The sequence below is a fragment of the Anastrepha ludens genome, chromosome 3, assembly GCF_028408465.1.
Source record: "Anastrepha ludens isolate Willacy chromosome 3, idAnaLude1.1, whole genome shotgun sequence".
NCBI classification, from domain to species: Eukaryota; Metazoa; Arthropoda; class Insecta; order Diptera; family Tephritidae; genus Anastrepha; species Anastrepha ludens.
The window spans coordinates 118998607-119010938 of record NC_071499.1 but is presented as its reverse complement, the minus strand read 5'-3'; the positions used below and the strand labels follow the sequence as shown (position 1 = coordinate 119010938).

Sequence of the window (12332 nt, the reverse complement as noted above, 5' to 3'; positions counted from 1 at the left end):
AGCTTACAGCGATATGTGTACTGGGCAGAACAGGAATATAAAAGTGTCAGTAACATGGTTGAAAATTGTGCAATCAGCAGAAAATAATGCAGATATTATTGACCATAAGTTTTCAGGACATTCATTTTTGTCAAATGATAGCGATTTTTGAGTTATAGAAATGGCTTTGAGGAAAAACAATTTAATGTATGTCCCCCTGGATTACTATGAAACCATAAAAACGTGTCGAAAGAGTAACAAATTTATAATATTGTAACTAAAATGAAACGTGAAGATTTCTTTTCTTCAAAACCTCTGGAAGAAGAAATTCATAAAATATTTAAAAACACTAATGGCGAACCTGTAAATTAAATAAATAATTGGCGCGTACACTTCTGTTAGGTGTTTGGCCGAGCTCCTCCTCCTATTTGTGGTGTGCGTCTCGATGTTGTTCCACAAATGGAGGGACCTACAGTTTCAAGCCGACTCCGAACGGCAGATATTTTTATGAGGAGCTTTTTCATGGCAGAAATACACTCGGAGGTTTGCCATTGCCTGCCGAGGGGCGACCGCTATTAGAAAAATGTTTCTATTAATTTTGCTTTCACCGAGATTCGAACCAACGACCTCTCTGTGAATTCCGAATGGTAATCACGCACCAACCCATTCGGCTACGGCGGCCGCACCTGTAAATTGGCTAAGGATATTTTGGATGCGATTTATAAAAAGTGAACGCTATAAAATTTTTTATAAAGAATCTATGGAAGTGGGTACAGAGTTCAAAGTACTTGATTTACTACCTTGTCGGGCAAGATCAAGGAACTTCAACAAAATAAAAAAATCAAAATATTGTACAAATTGGGTTTTTAGTGAAAATTGCCGCAGAACTTGCTCGATTCTTAGATTAAGTTTCGAATTAACATTAATTTTATGTGTACAACTTTTTTTGAATAAATATACGAATTTTTCGTTATTGTGAAACGATTTGTGTCGTGTTGCTAAGGTGCAAATTTTTTTCGACGGAGAGTAAACATAAACACAGAGGTTTGTACGCTCTTTATGAAGAGAAATGCTTTAGTACACATACACGAACGCCGAACTACTGATTTGTGTTTTGTGTGCAGTTCATTTGTGAGAGCAACAAGTGTGTTGACCAAGGATAATAGATTTACCAAGGTTTGCCAGACAAGAAACAGTTATTCGGCTCTCAGAGAATTTGACAGAAGTTGTTTTTGGGTTTACGTCAAACGATTCAAGGATGATAGATTTACCAAGGTTTGCCAGACAAGAAAACAGTTATTCGCCTCTCAGAACAAAGGAAATGTTCAAACGGTTTGTTTACGAATACCGCACACCAGAGCACACCACTTTATACCTTTCCCCATGTGATGTGGCAGAAAAAATTTGTTTTTTTTTTGTTTTTGCAGTTTCAAGCAGACCTGGTAAATTTATAGGCCTTGTGTGTTGACAGTTTTCTTGGGGTATTCACATCGATGAGATTACAATAGAATGCATTGTTCCCGGATTGATACGAATTGAAAAAAATAACATTACATTTTCGGAATGGCAGATTTAAATAAAGTTGTGGATTTATTTACCGAAGAGGATGAACAAATGAATACACAAAATTCAGATAACTCCAACGATATGAGCGTGTTTGAAGACAAGGGAATTCAGATCGATGAGGACAATGTGATTATTGTTTCAGACGAAAATTCAACGAACAACGAGTCAAAGACGGAAATTGTTCACCACGAAACGAAGCACAATCCGAAGTTCTCAATCGAGAACTGGAGCGTGAATACCATTATGATTGTAATGAACTAAACACATTTGTAACATCAAATTTAACGAAATTGAATGACCCATGTAGCTGTTGGTGATACAATCATGAATAATGTTAGCCATGGAACTGGTGGATTGTTTTTCTTGGATGCTCCTGGGGGAACAGGAAATACCTTTTTGATTTCATTGATATTAGCAACAATTCGATCAGATAATACCGGTGCATTGGCACTCGCTATTTCCGAAATTGCGGCTACATTACTTGAAGGCGGTCGCACAGCACATTCTGCATTAAAGTTGCCATTGAGTATGCAGGTAAATGAAACACCAACATGTAATATTTCGAAAACATCTGGAATGGCAAAAGTTTTTTCATCGTATGGGACGAGTGTACTATGGCACACAAGAAACCATTGGAAGCACTTGATAGAACTTTGAAAGATCTACGAGGAAGCCAAACAGTCTTTGGAGGTGCCATGATTTTATTGGCGGGAGATTTCAGGCAAACCTTACCTGTGATCCCAAAATCTACGGCTGCAGATGAAATCAATGCATGCTTAAAATCATCGTATTTATTGAGACATGTAAACACGCTTACACTTGCTACAAACGTACGTGTTCAACTACAGAACGATCCGTCAGCAGCTGAATTTTCACACCAATTACTGAAAATCGGAAATGGCTAAATGTCTGTCGATCCAACAGGAATGATTACATTGCCTAACAATTTCTGCACCTTTGCACAGTCTAAAGAGACATTGATACAGAGGGTATTTCCAAACATAGTTCAACATTACAAAAACCATGATTGGCTCAGCGAAAGAGCAATTTTAGCTGGGAAAAATAAGGACGTAAATGAAATAAATGTAGCTATTTTGGATCAAATACCTGGTAACATAGTTGCATATAAGTAAGTCAATGGCCACTATTACTGATCAAGATGATGTCGTAAATTATCCAACTGATTTCTTAAACTCACTCGATTTGCCAGGCCTACCACCTCATAATTTACAATTAAAAATTGGAGCACCGATTATTATGCTGCGCAACATTAATGTGCCAGGACTTTGCAACGGTACCAGACTCGCTGTGAAGCTAATGGGTAACGTTATCGAAGCAACAATTTTGAAGGGAAGTACAAAGGAGAAGACGTTTTGATACCCAGAATTCCACTGATTCCGACGGATTTACCATTCGATTTCAAACGTTTGCAGTTCCCTATTCGCCTTGCCTTCGCTATGACAATTAATAAGGCGCAAAGACAGTCTCTACAAATGTGCGGTATTAATTTAGAATACCCAATTTTTTCTCATGGACAATTGTATGTAGCTTGCTCACGAGGTAAACTATCGTCATTATTCATTTACGCGAAAGATGGAAAAACCAAAAAGTGTTACAATAAAGTTCGAATGAAATTGTATCAAAGAATTTGCTTTGTTTCGTATTAATTTTATTCTCTTTCAGCAAATCATTGAATTTATCGCCTAGCGAAGCGGGCAAGGGTACGCTAGTATAATATATATATATAATATAATAATAATATCTTTAATATTATCCTTAATAAATGAATGTTCGCTTAATTTTTAATGCATGAATTAATATTAATTTTTAAATACATGCTATTCTAATTACATAAATAAAAATCTGTATCTAAATTGAGAGCTTCCCTATTTATTTTAAAGCTATCACATTCTACTACATCAAATATAAAATATTTACAATTTCTATTATTTAATTTCTTTAAAATAATAATAATTTCAAGAACTTACCTTAAAAATATTACTATTTACAGAAATCTCCAGGTATACAATTCTTTTGGATAATTTGTTCAATATTATTGTGAAACTAAATTATTTTATTTGCTAATCAACAACATGTAATAATTATATTGGAATTATATAAACGTAGTGGAGTAACTTTAAGTGAATAAATTAACTTATAATAATATTAAACAAAGAACACAAAGTGGACTTATTCTTTTTCAGGAACAAAAAAGGTCACAATGCCATAAAAACAACTTAATACAAGTTAACAATATTTTTGAAACAATTCAAACGCAAACCCTTAAATATCTCAATATAAGAAAAAATGGACTTAAACCACTTTCAAAATAAACGGCTCAATTTATTCTCTAAATGCGTAAAATTTTTGGAACAAACCGGGGGTGACTTAAAATACATTTGTCCTTTTTATATGTTTTACAAAAAAAAAAAAAAAAATTACAGAAAAAATCACCACCGGCCATTTCTTTTCAATATAATTATATCTAAATTTTTCTCTTTGAAAAGGAAAAACTGAAACAAATTTAGTAGCAATTTTTTTTTATTAAAATTCATATAATAATTTTTGCTCTAAATATTTGATAAATGCAATATTTCCGTTAAGTGCGAGAGCCTATTTTCGTTTGTTTCTTTTTGTTTATAAAATATAATGCGCACCTATATTTACTTTTACATGCAGCAGCAGTCATATGTAGCAGTGCTTTTAGGCGTGAGCACATCAATCAAAGGCCGTATGAAGGCCATGTTTCGTATTCAATACATCCACACAGTAACATACATACATAATATACAAACACCTAAGTCCCTACGTGCATTTTCATTCATCCACTCACACATTTGCTTGCTTTTTTCAGGTTTTTCAGGACAATGTAGCGAACAAAAGCGAGTAATATCGAAAACCGCGCCAACCAACCAACCACCAACAAAATGGCAAGCGAAAACAACTACAACAAAAAGAGTACATGCCACGAAATCGTACTAAATTAAATATTTTCTGCAAGCTTTCAAAAAATATATGATGAACAGCAACAGTAACAAAAAGAAAGCAAGAAACAACAACAGTTTGAGAGAAAACCCAATCAATATGTGGGGAAAAAAACAACGAAATGAATGAGCAATCGGGCAAAGTGAGAAAGAGTCGAACGCAAACACAATAAGCAGTGAAAATGAGCTGCAAATTTGAAAAAAAAAATAAAGTGATATTCAGGAATTCATCAACAAAAGTGTGGAAATAATTAAAATGAACAAAATAGCAAAATCGGAAAATTGAAAAAGAAAAAAAATAAGTTAATTAAAGTTTAAGGGAAAAGGTTTTTGGGTAAAAGCAAATGAGAATTGAAGTGGAAAAAATCGAAAAATTTTAATTTCTTTGAGTTTGCTAGAGTTTATTTTTTGTTATTGAATTTTAAGTTATCGTGAGGCGAGTTCAACAGCTGAATAAGCTGAGCATATATCCTAGTCCTGCTGCATACTGCGCTGCGACAAAGCTTCTGGTTGCTTTAAATTACTTACACGCATATTCCCATTCCTCAATTCTGAACGCTCAACACTGGCCACAGGACTTAAACCAATACTTACCAATTTCGAAAATCCTACGCTTTCAGTGGTGCCCAGAACCACAATATGGAGCATGGGAATCTATTAACACCATTCAACACTCCTTACCGAGAAAGGCCACACATAGGGGCAGCCTTGTGAAAACTTTCAGACAAGTGATACAAATTTATAGGAGTATGCCCAGGACTCTCATGCTCGTACTTTAGTAGTAGTTTCGAAATTGTTCCGCCCTTCCATTAGAAATGGAATTTATGCCTTTGGAACACTTTTTTGCCTTGACTTTATTTTTACTGGAAATATGGAAATGAGAGAAGTGTAGAGTATGTGTCAAGTCAGATTACTTAATTTCAATCCAAAAGAAAGCATCAGTGGACGTGAGCGCAGTAAAAGAGAGATAGGAAGAAAGTTTTGGTCAAACATCACTAAAGATGATATACTACCCGGTTTGACCTTCAGCTGTGGGGAAAAACGAAATTGAGCGAATGATTTCAGCTACCACAGGTACTAGGTAGCAGCTAATTTCACACAAAGCGTATTCCTTAAGGGGTTAGGTGGGTTTCAGAGGTTGGAAAAAAGAAGATTTTGACTATTTTTTTTTAGTATATAAAATCATATATTTTATTAAAACAATTCACTATTTCTAAGATACATTTATAAACAGTATTTTGTAAAATTTTTATTTAAAAATTTCGAAAACTCAGCCGTTGGTACCTCATCTTCTTTGACGTCTCAAAAACAAATGCTCTTGCCGTGGACAACATAACTCATTATTGGTTCATCTAAAATCAAAAAACGAAACGGATTTCGTTAGTACATGGATAAATCATGTTGTTGTACGAAGGAAAAAAAATCAAAATTTGAATTTTTGACAGGCTTTGAACCAAAAAACACATTTTTTAGTGAAGTTTTCGACATACATTGGCTCAAAAAAAATAGTTCTAATTAAAAAAAAATCCTTCGTTCAACAACTAGATAATGTTATTTCAAATATTTGTACAAAATTTGAACTAAATCGCTTCATAACCGTTCGAGATATCGTGTCCACCGTCTTAAAAAATGGAGTTTTGAGATAAACACGTATACCTGAGAAACGCTCAACTGACGTGGCCTAATGGGCGGGAACTTCTGAAGGGTCTATCTCTTAGAATTTTACTCGGATCGACTTAAAATTTTAGGAGAGTATTTTAAACATACTGTACTATTTAAGGAGACAAAAGAAAAAAAAATCGATTTTTTTAAATTTTCAAACCCACCTAACCCCTTAAAGGTGGTGTCACTAGACCAACAACCATGTTTACTTCTTTGGATTGTCACGGCAAAGTATTGGCAAAGTAGAAAACAAAGAATGAATTCGCTTTGTTTTATTCTGTGCTGGCAGCTATATGGGCAAGGCGAAAAAAATGCCAGCTGATTTATCGATACCACATTTAATAGACGCGGCTTGCTTTCACAAACTGGTCCAATCAGTTGTTGTTCAGGCGCCATCGAAGCAGCATGAGAGGTTGATTTGATTTTTTTCGTTTATCACCAACACAACCCAGTCTTTTCGTAAACAAATCGTCATATCATAACCTCAGTGACGTCATAAAATCAGCTGATGCTATGAAATTCACTGAGAGCCAGTTAAAGGTCTCATATTTGCCACACCTACTGAATTTTTTCTACCATGAGTTGCGTCCTGATTTTGGTGAAATTTTCAATGCATAGTCCTTACTATAATAAGAAGGCTGTGGTAAAAGTGACGGTTTTACAAGAGACAGGGAGAAATGGATTGAAGATAGAATCCTTTTTTATTGGATTAGATTTAAGTTATGAAATTTCATATCCCTGATTTTTAGTATAAAGTAATAAAAGGACATATTCTTGTGACAAGCCGAACAGAAAACTGTCGAAATTTCTTCTAAAACTTGGAAGTAAAAACGTTCGAGTGATGGTCGGTGTTATTAGAGGTCTGCATATGACCACTGCTGATTAGCTGTCTCTATCTCTATCTCTATTTCTTTCTTTCTGTTACTCCTTTTCTTTCCTCCTTGACTATCTACCCTTTTACTTTCCAGAGCATATAAGTTGATCGATTTTGACCAATAAGTGACAGTAATTATAAAATAAATTAATAGATACAAATAAAAATAAATAATAGATGCATTTAATGTGAAAAATCCTAATTTATTTTTATACAAAAAGAACCTGCTAAAATACGTAGTTGCTTCATCAAAACTTGACTTGATTTGACACTTTAATAGGGCCAAAAATATTTTGGTCAAGGAAAGAAAATGAAACGCAGAGGGGGCTACAATGAAATGAGCACAGCGAATGTGCATAAAAAATAGAAAAGAAAATACAAAAAATAAGTGCGAAAAATTCCGTGTATAAGAAACAACTGAAAACACTGAAAAGGTAAATCCCAAGCCGATGGGGAAGTTGTTAAGAAAAATGAGCAGCAGAAAAAAAATTAAAAAATGTGAGCCAGGAGAAATCGAAGGACACAATGAATTGAAATTTCACTAACAAGAGCTGGAAAAACAGTAGGAAAAAATCAGCAGCCTCCGTAAGAAAAGTGAAAGCAAAACGCGTGAAACGAACTAATACACCAATAAACCATTACAAAAACAATGCTAACAAAAACGTAACGACAAAATTTCAAACTCAATGAACGAGAAATTATCACTACCCGCAGCCACACCTATTGAACAGCTGCAACAACAACAACAACAACAACAGACCATTGCTTGTGCGACCATTGACCGCGCGGATTATCATTACGAATCAACGCAGCTACCACTAGCGATAACATACACACACGAAAGCACGAATAGCAATAATGACAAAGCGAGTGGAATTGATGTGGGCTGTGTGGTGGATGGCAGTAATGGTGGAGCAGCAGCTGCAACAATCGGAGCTGGAGGTGGTGCCAGCAGTGAATTGTATCGTTACGCGTCGGTAGCAAGTTTAGGCGGCGGCTCAACAATGCCGGGTATAGATGCCTTCATGGCGGGCACATCTCCTGCTCCAGCTGGTGCGCCTCTAGCGCCACCTGCGACAATTCTGAAAATTAGCAACAATGGAGGCAGTGGCAGCGGCAGCAAAGGTAGCAACTTGAACAGTCCGCACAAGCAGCAGTTGGGTGCACCACAGCGCGACAATTTTTGCGGTTGCTTTGGCAACGGCAGCCCGAATGAGGGCGTTGGGGTCGGCGATAAGCAGCAATTGCCCGCGTTGACTTTTTGGCCCGCATTGTTTGCCAATTTGGGGATTTGCACGCTACTGCTCGGCTATCTATTCATTGGTGAGTACACATTAGAGATTTCGTTTTTGGCGTTTTTGCTTCGTTTTCCTTTCGTTCGAATTTTTCGTTTTCCGTTTTTTTGTTTGTTGGTGGGATTTACGCGTTGCTGGCGGATTTGGTTGTTTGCTTTTGTTTGCTCATTCTAATTTCATAAATCAATAGATTGTGGGTTTTCGTGGTGTAGGCTGGGTGTGGTAAGTAGAAGTGCGCCATACTCGTGGGAGGATGAAATTTAGGATTTGAAAAAGAAAGAAAAATTTAAAATTTGTGAAATTGATTGAGAGGCTATTTCATGAAGCACTGATAAAAGGTGATATAAGGTATCTAATTTTCACCCTGTGCCAGCCATCTTGAGCTGTGATGTTCTCTTGGAAAAGCTACTTTTTATTTTGGAGCAAATTTCAAGAAAAAAGAATAAAAATAATTAAATTAAGTTGATATGTGTATGTTCATATTTTAAAAATTGAAAATTATTTCACATTTCGTCAAAATTAAGAAAAGAATTTAAGAGATAAGAAATTTAAAAAAAAAATTTTTGATTTGTATGAAAATATTATTTGGAAGTCTGCAATTTTTGGTCAATTTTAGAAAATCAAAATGTAAAAATTGAGTTTTGAAAATTTTAACATTAAAAAAAAGAATTAAACAAATAAAATTTAATTTAAAATTGAAATTCTAATATTTCTAAAATAAAAAAAAAATATTTTACATTATCAAACTTAAAAACAACGAATATTAGAGAGAAAAAAATTAAAAAAGTGATTTAAAAAAGGTATTACATTTGAAATTATAATTATCCTATTCCCTAAGTTTACCATTTTTGGCCAATCGTAGCTGATAAAAACAGAAAAACACGAATTTTGAAAATATTAAGTTAAAAAAAAATGAATAAAATAAAACAAATTAATTTGGAATTGAAGTTCTAGTTTTTCAAAACTTAAAATTTTTTTTACATTTGTTCAAACGCCTAACGTAAAAATGGAAAAAACTAATTTATGAGATTAAAAAATTCAAAACATTAAAAAAAAATCTTTGAATAAAGAAAAAGATATATTTCAAGGATAAAATTAAAAAAAAAAAAATTTGAAATGTAAAGAAAGATTAAATAACTTCTGGTCATCCAGAAATTTTTAAGTTATTTTATATTTGGCCATGCGTAGAAGATGAAAAAAAAATTAATTCGAAAAACAAGATAAAAAAATAATAAAAATAAATACAATAATAATAAAAATATAACAAGGTTGAAGTTGAAATTTTTATATTTTTGAATTTAAAATTATTTTACATTTAGTCAAAATTAACGTATTTAAGAGAAACAAAAGTTTAAAAAATTATAGTTAATAAAAAATTAGATAGTTAATAAAAAATTAGAATCATTAAATATTAAAAAAAATTGTTTATGATTAAAAAAAAAATTCTATTAAATTCTCATATCCCAAAAATCTAAAATTATTTTGCATTTGGTCAAATCTAGAAAAGGAAAATTGAAAATAGCAATTTTTAAAAATTTTAAGATTCAGAAAAGAATTTATAAAAAAGAAAATTAATTAGAAATTTAAATTCTCGTATTTTAAAAATTAAAAATCATTTTACATCGAACCACTTCTACCTACTTACCAAGATTTGTTTGAAAAAAATATATATTTATGAAATTAAAAAATAATAAAAAAATCCATATGTATTGGTTAATTTTAGAAAATGAAAATAAAGAAAAACGAGTTTTAAAAATAATAAAATAAAAATTAAATTTATGTAAACAAAATAAAATAAAATGAAATAGGGGATATCTTATATTAAAAAATTTATTCTGGATACAAATGAAAAAAAAAAAACATTTTAAAATTAAGAATATTTAATTAAGAAAGAAAAAAACAAAAAGAAGTTATTTGAAAATACATTTCTATAAATATTAGAAAAATTTGAAATTATAATTCTCTTATTTAAAAATATGTTAAATTACTTTACATTTGGTCAGTAGTAGGACTAAAATATTATAAGCGAACTTAAATTTAGTTTTTAATTTTTTTTATTGTTTTTTAAATTCGTTTTAAATTAAAATTTTTATGGTGTTTTGTTATTGTTTGTTAAATTTGTTTTAAACTCTGAGAATTTAAATTTCACGTTTTGAAATTAAAATTTTTATTCACGAATTTAGGAGTTCTTTCAATTTAATTTTAAAAATTCCCTAAAGAATTTTAATATTATTTCTAATGTTGTTGAATTTATAAATTTTTATTGGTAACAAAAATATGGAAAATATATAAAATAGTTAAAAATTTTAATTTGCTTCGCATATATTGATGCACTTTTATTCCATGTATTAATTTTTCTACACCACTTATTTTCGCCTGTTTATTAAACCACTTTTTCAGAGGCACGAAAAAACTGCGCTAACAAAAAAGCCATGAACCCATTAAAAAATTTCAAATCTCAATTACATTTCTCTTTGCCACAGGCTCATTTCTATTCCTCACCATAGAAACTTCCGGCGACGGAGGCAGCGCAGCGGGCGTTGTCAGTGATCCAAATGCCTGGTCATACGCGCACAATGCATACATATCGACACAACAAGAACAAAAACCACACAAACACCCAGCTGAAACGAGTTTCGGCGGAGCGCAGTCAAAGTTATACAAATCCAGTGAACCGTTATTGGATGTGGCAACCGCAGGAGGAATGCGCTTGCAAGGAACTACTGCTGCTGCTGCTGCTGATGGAGAGAAGCCACATGAAAGCAGTATCAGTGGCAACTTCCACGTGAATATGCCCAATACGAAGAGACAGGTAGCGGTGAATAGTACGCAAACAGTTGCAACGGTTGCTGTGCAATTTGATGTGATTGCAAAACCGGAAACGGAAACATACATTGACAACAAGCACGCCAACAAGTTGGGGCCAACGAACAGCATGACGCCGCAACAGTCAAATGACGCTCCGGCTGGTATAGCTACATACGAGTATTCAACACTGCGACAAGCCTATCGAGTTGCTGCTAATACCATGGAAGCTGCCATTGGCAATGACATTAACGGCCATGATGTTGATGTTGATGCTGAGGTTGGTGCTGGTATGGCTGATGGGGAAGGGGTTGGCGAGGTGATGGCTGCGGCCGATGGTGCATGGGTTGGGGAAAATGTGGCGCTGAAACGTACTGTGGAGAATATTTGGGATATAACGGTTTCATTGAATATACTCTACAAGGAAAATTGGACTAAGTGAGTAGCTATGTAATTAAGCACTGGTAGGTAAAATTATGGCCTGAAATTTGCTTTGCTTATTCATTTATATTTTCCAAGAATCAGAAAAATGGTTAGTTAGCTGCTTGCTATGCTTTTTTGTCGACCTCAGGTGTCAAAGTAGTTTTGCTATATTACGTGATCGCTATATTTGTTATATAGGGTTGTTCAATAGCTGCGCTTCAACTTTTTTCCGATAGGGAGGGCGAACGACGCAATATTTTTTATTTTTCGCTTGTCATTTGTAAACTTCATAAGTATACATTTCATCATGGAACGCAACACACTTGAGCAAGGAGCAATGAGCAAATCGTGCAAACTTTTTATGAAAATAATCGTTCTGGTGCTGCTACTTTAAGAGCATTACGACCATTTTACGGTCCATTTAACAAGCCGTCCCGTTTTGGGGTTATGTGAAGTCATTGGTCTACAGTAACAAGCCGGCGACGATTTGTGAGCTCAGAGCCAATATTGAACGCGAAATTGCCGGAATTTCGGCCGATTTATGCAAAAGAGTGGTCGAAAATTGGGTTCAACGATTGGACTTCGTAAAACGTGCACGCGGTGGTCATGCAAAAGAAATCGAATTTCATACTTAAATGTATATGTTCAAACCCGATAATAAAAAAAACATTAGTTAAAAAAGTCAAACCGTTTGTGTTTTATTCAAAAAAGTTCAAAAGTTGAAGTGCTCTTACTGAAAAACCC

The 12332-nt window shown here is 33.6% G+C and overlaps 1 protein-coding gene across 5 annotated transcripts in view; it reads left to right on the top strand.

The window, feature by feature from the left end:
* LOC128858891 (uncharacterized) overlaps positions 1 to 12332 on the top strand; it is a 49957-nt gene that overhangs the window by 22725 nt on the left and 14900 nt on the right. For 4 of the 5 annotated variants that reach the window (XM_054095454.1, XM_054095453.1, XM_054095451.1 and 1 more), the window contains 2 exons: positions 4400 to 8388; positions 10844 to 11603. In XM_054095454.1, coding sequence (XP_053951429.1) covers positions 7752 to 8388; positions 10844 to 11603 — 1397 coding nt within the window. In that variant the 5' untranslated portion in view covers positions 4400 to 7751. The remainder of the gene's footprint in view (positions 1 to 4399; positions 8389 to 10843; positions 11604 to 12332) is intronic. The other variant, XM_054095452.1, reaches the window with a different exon arrangement.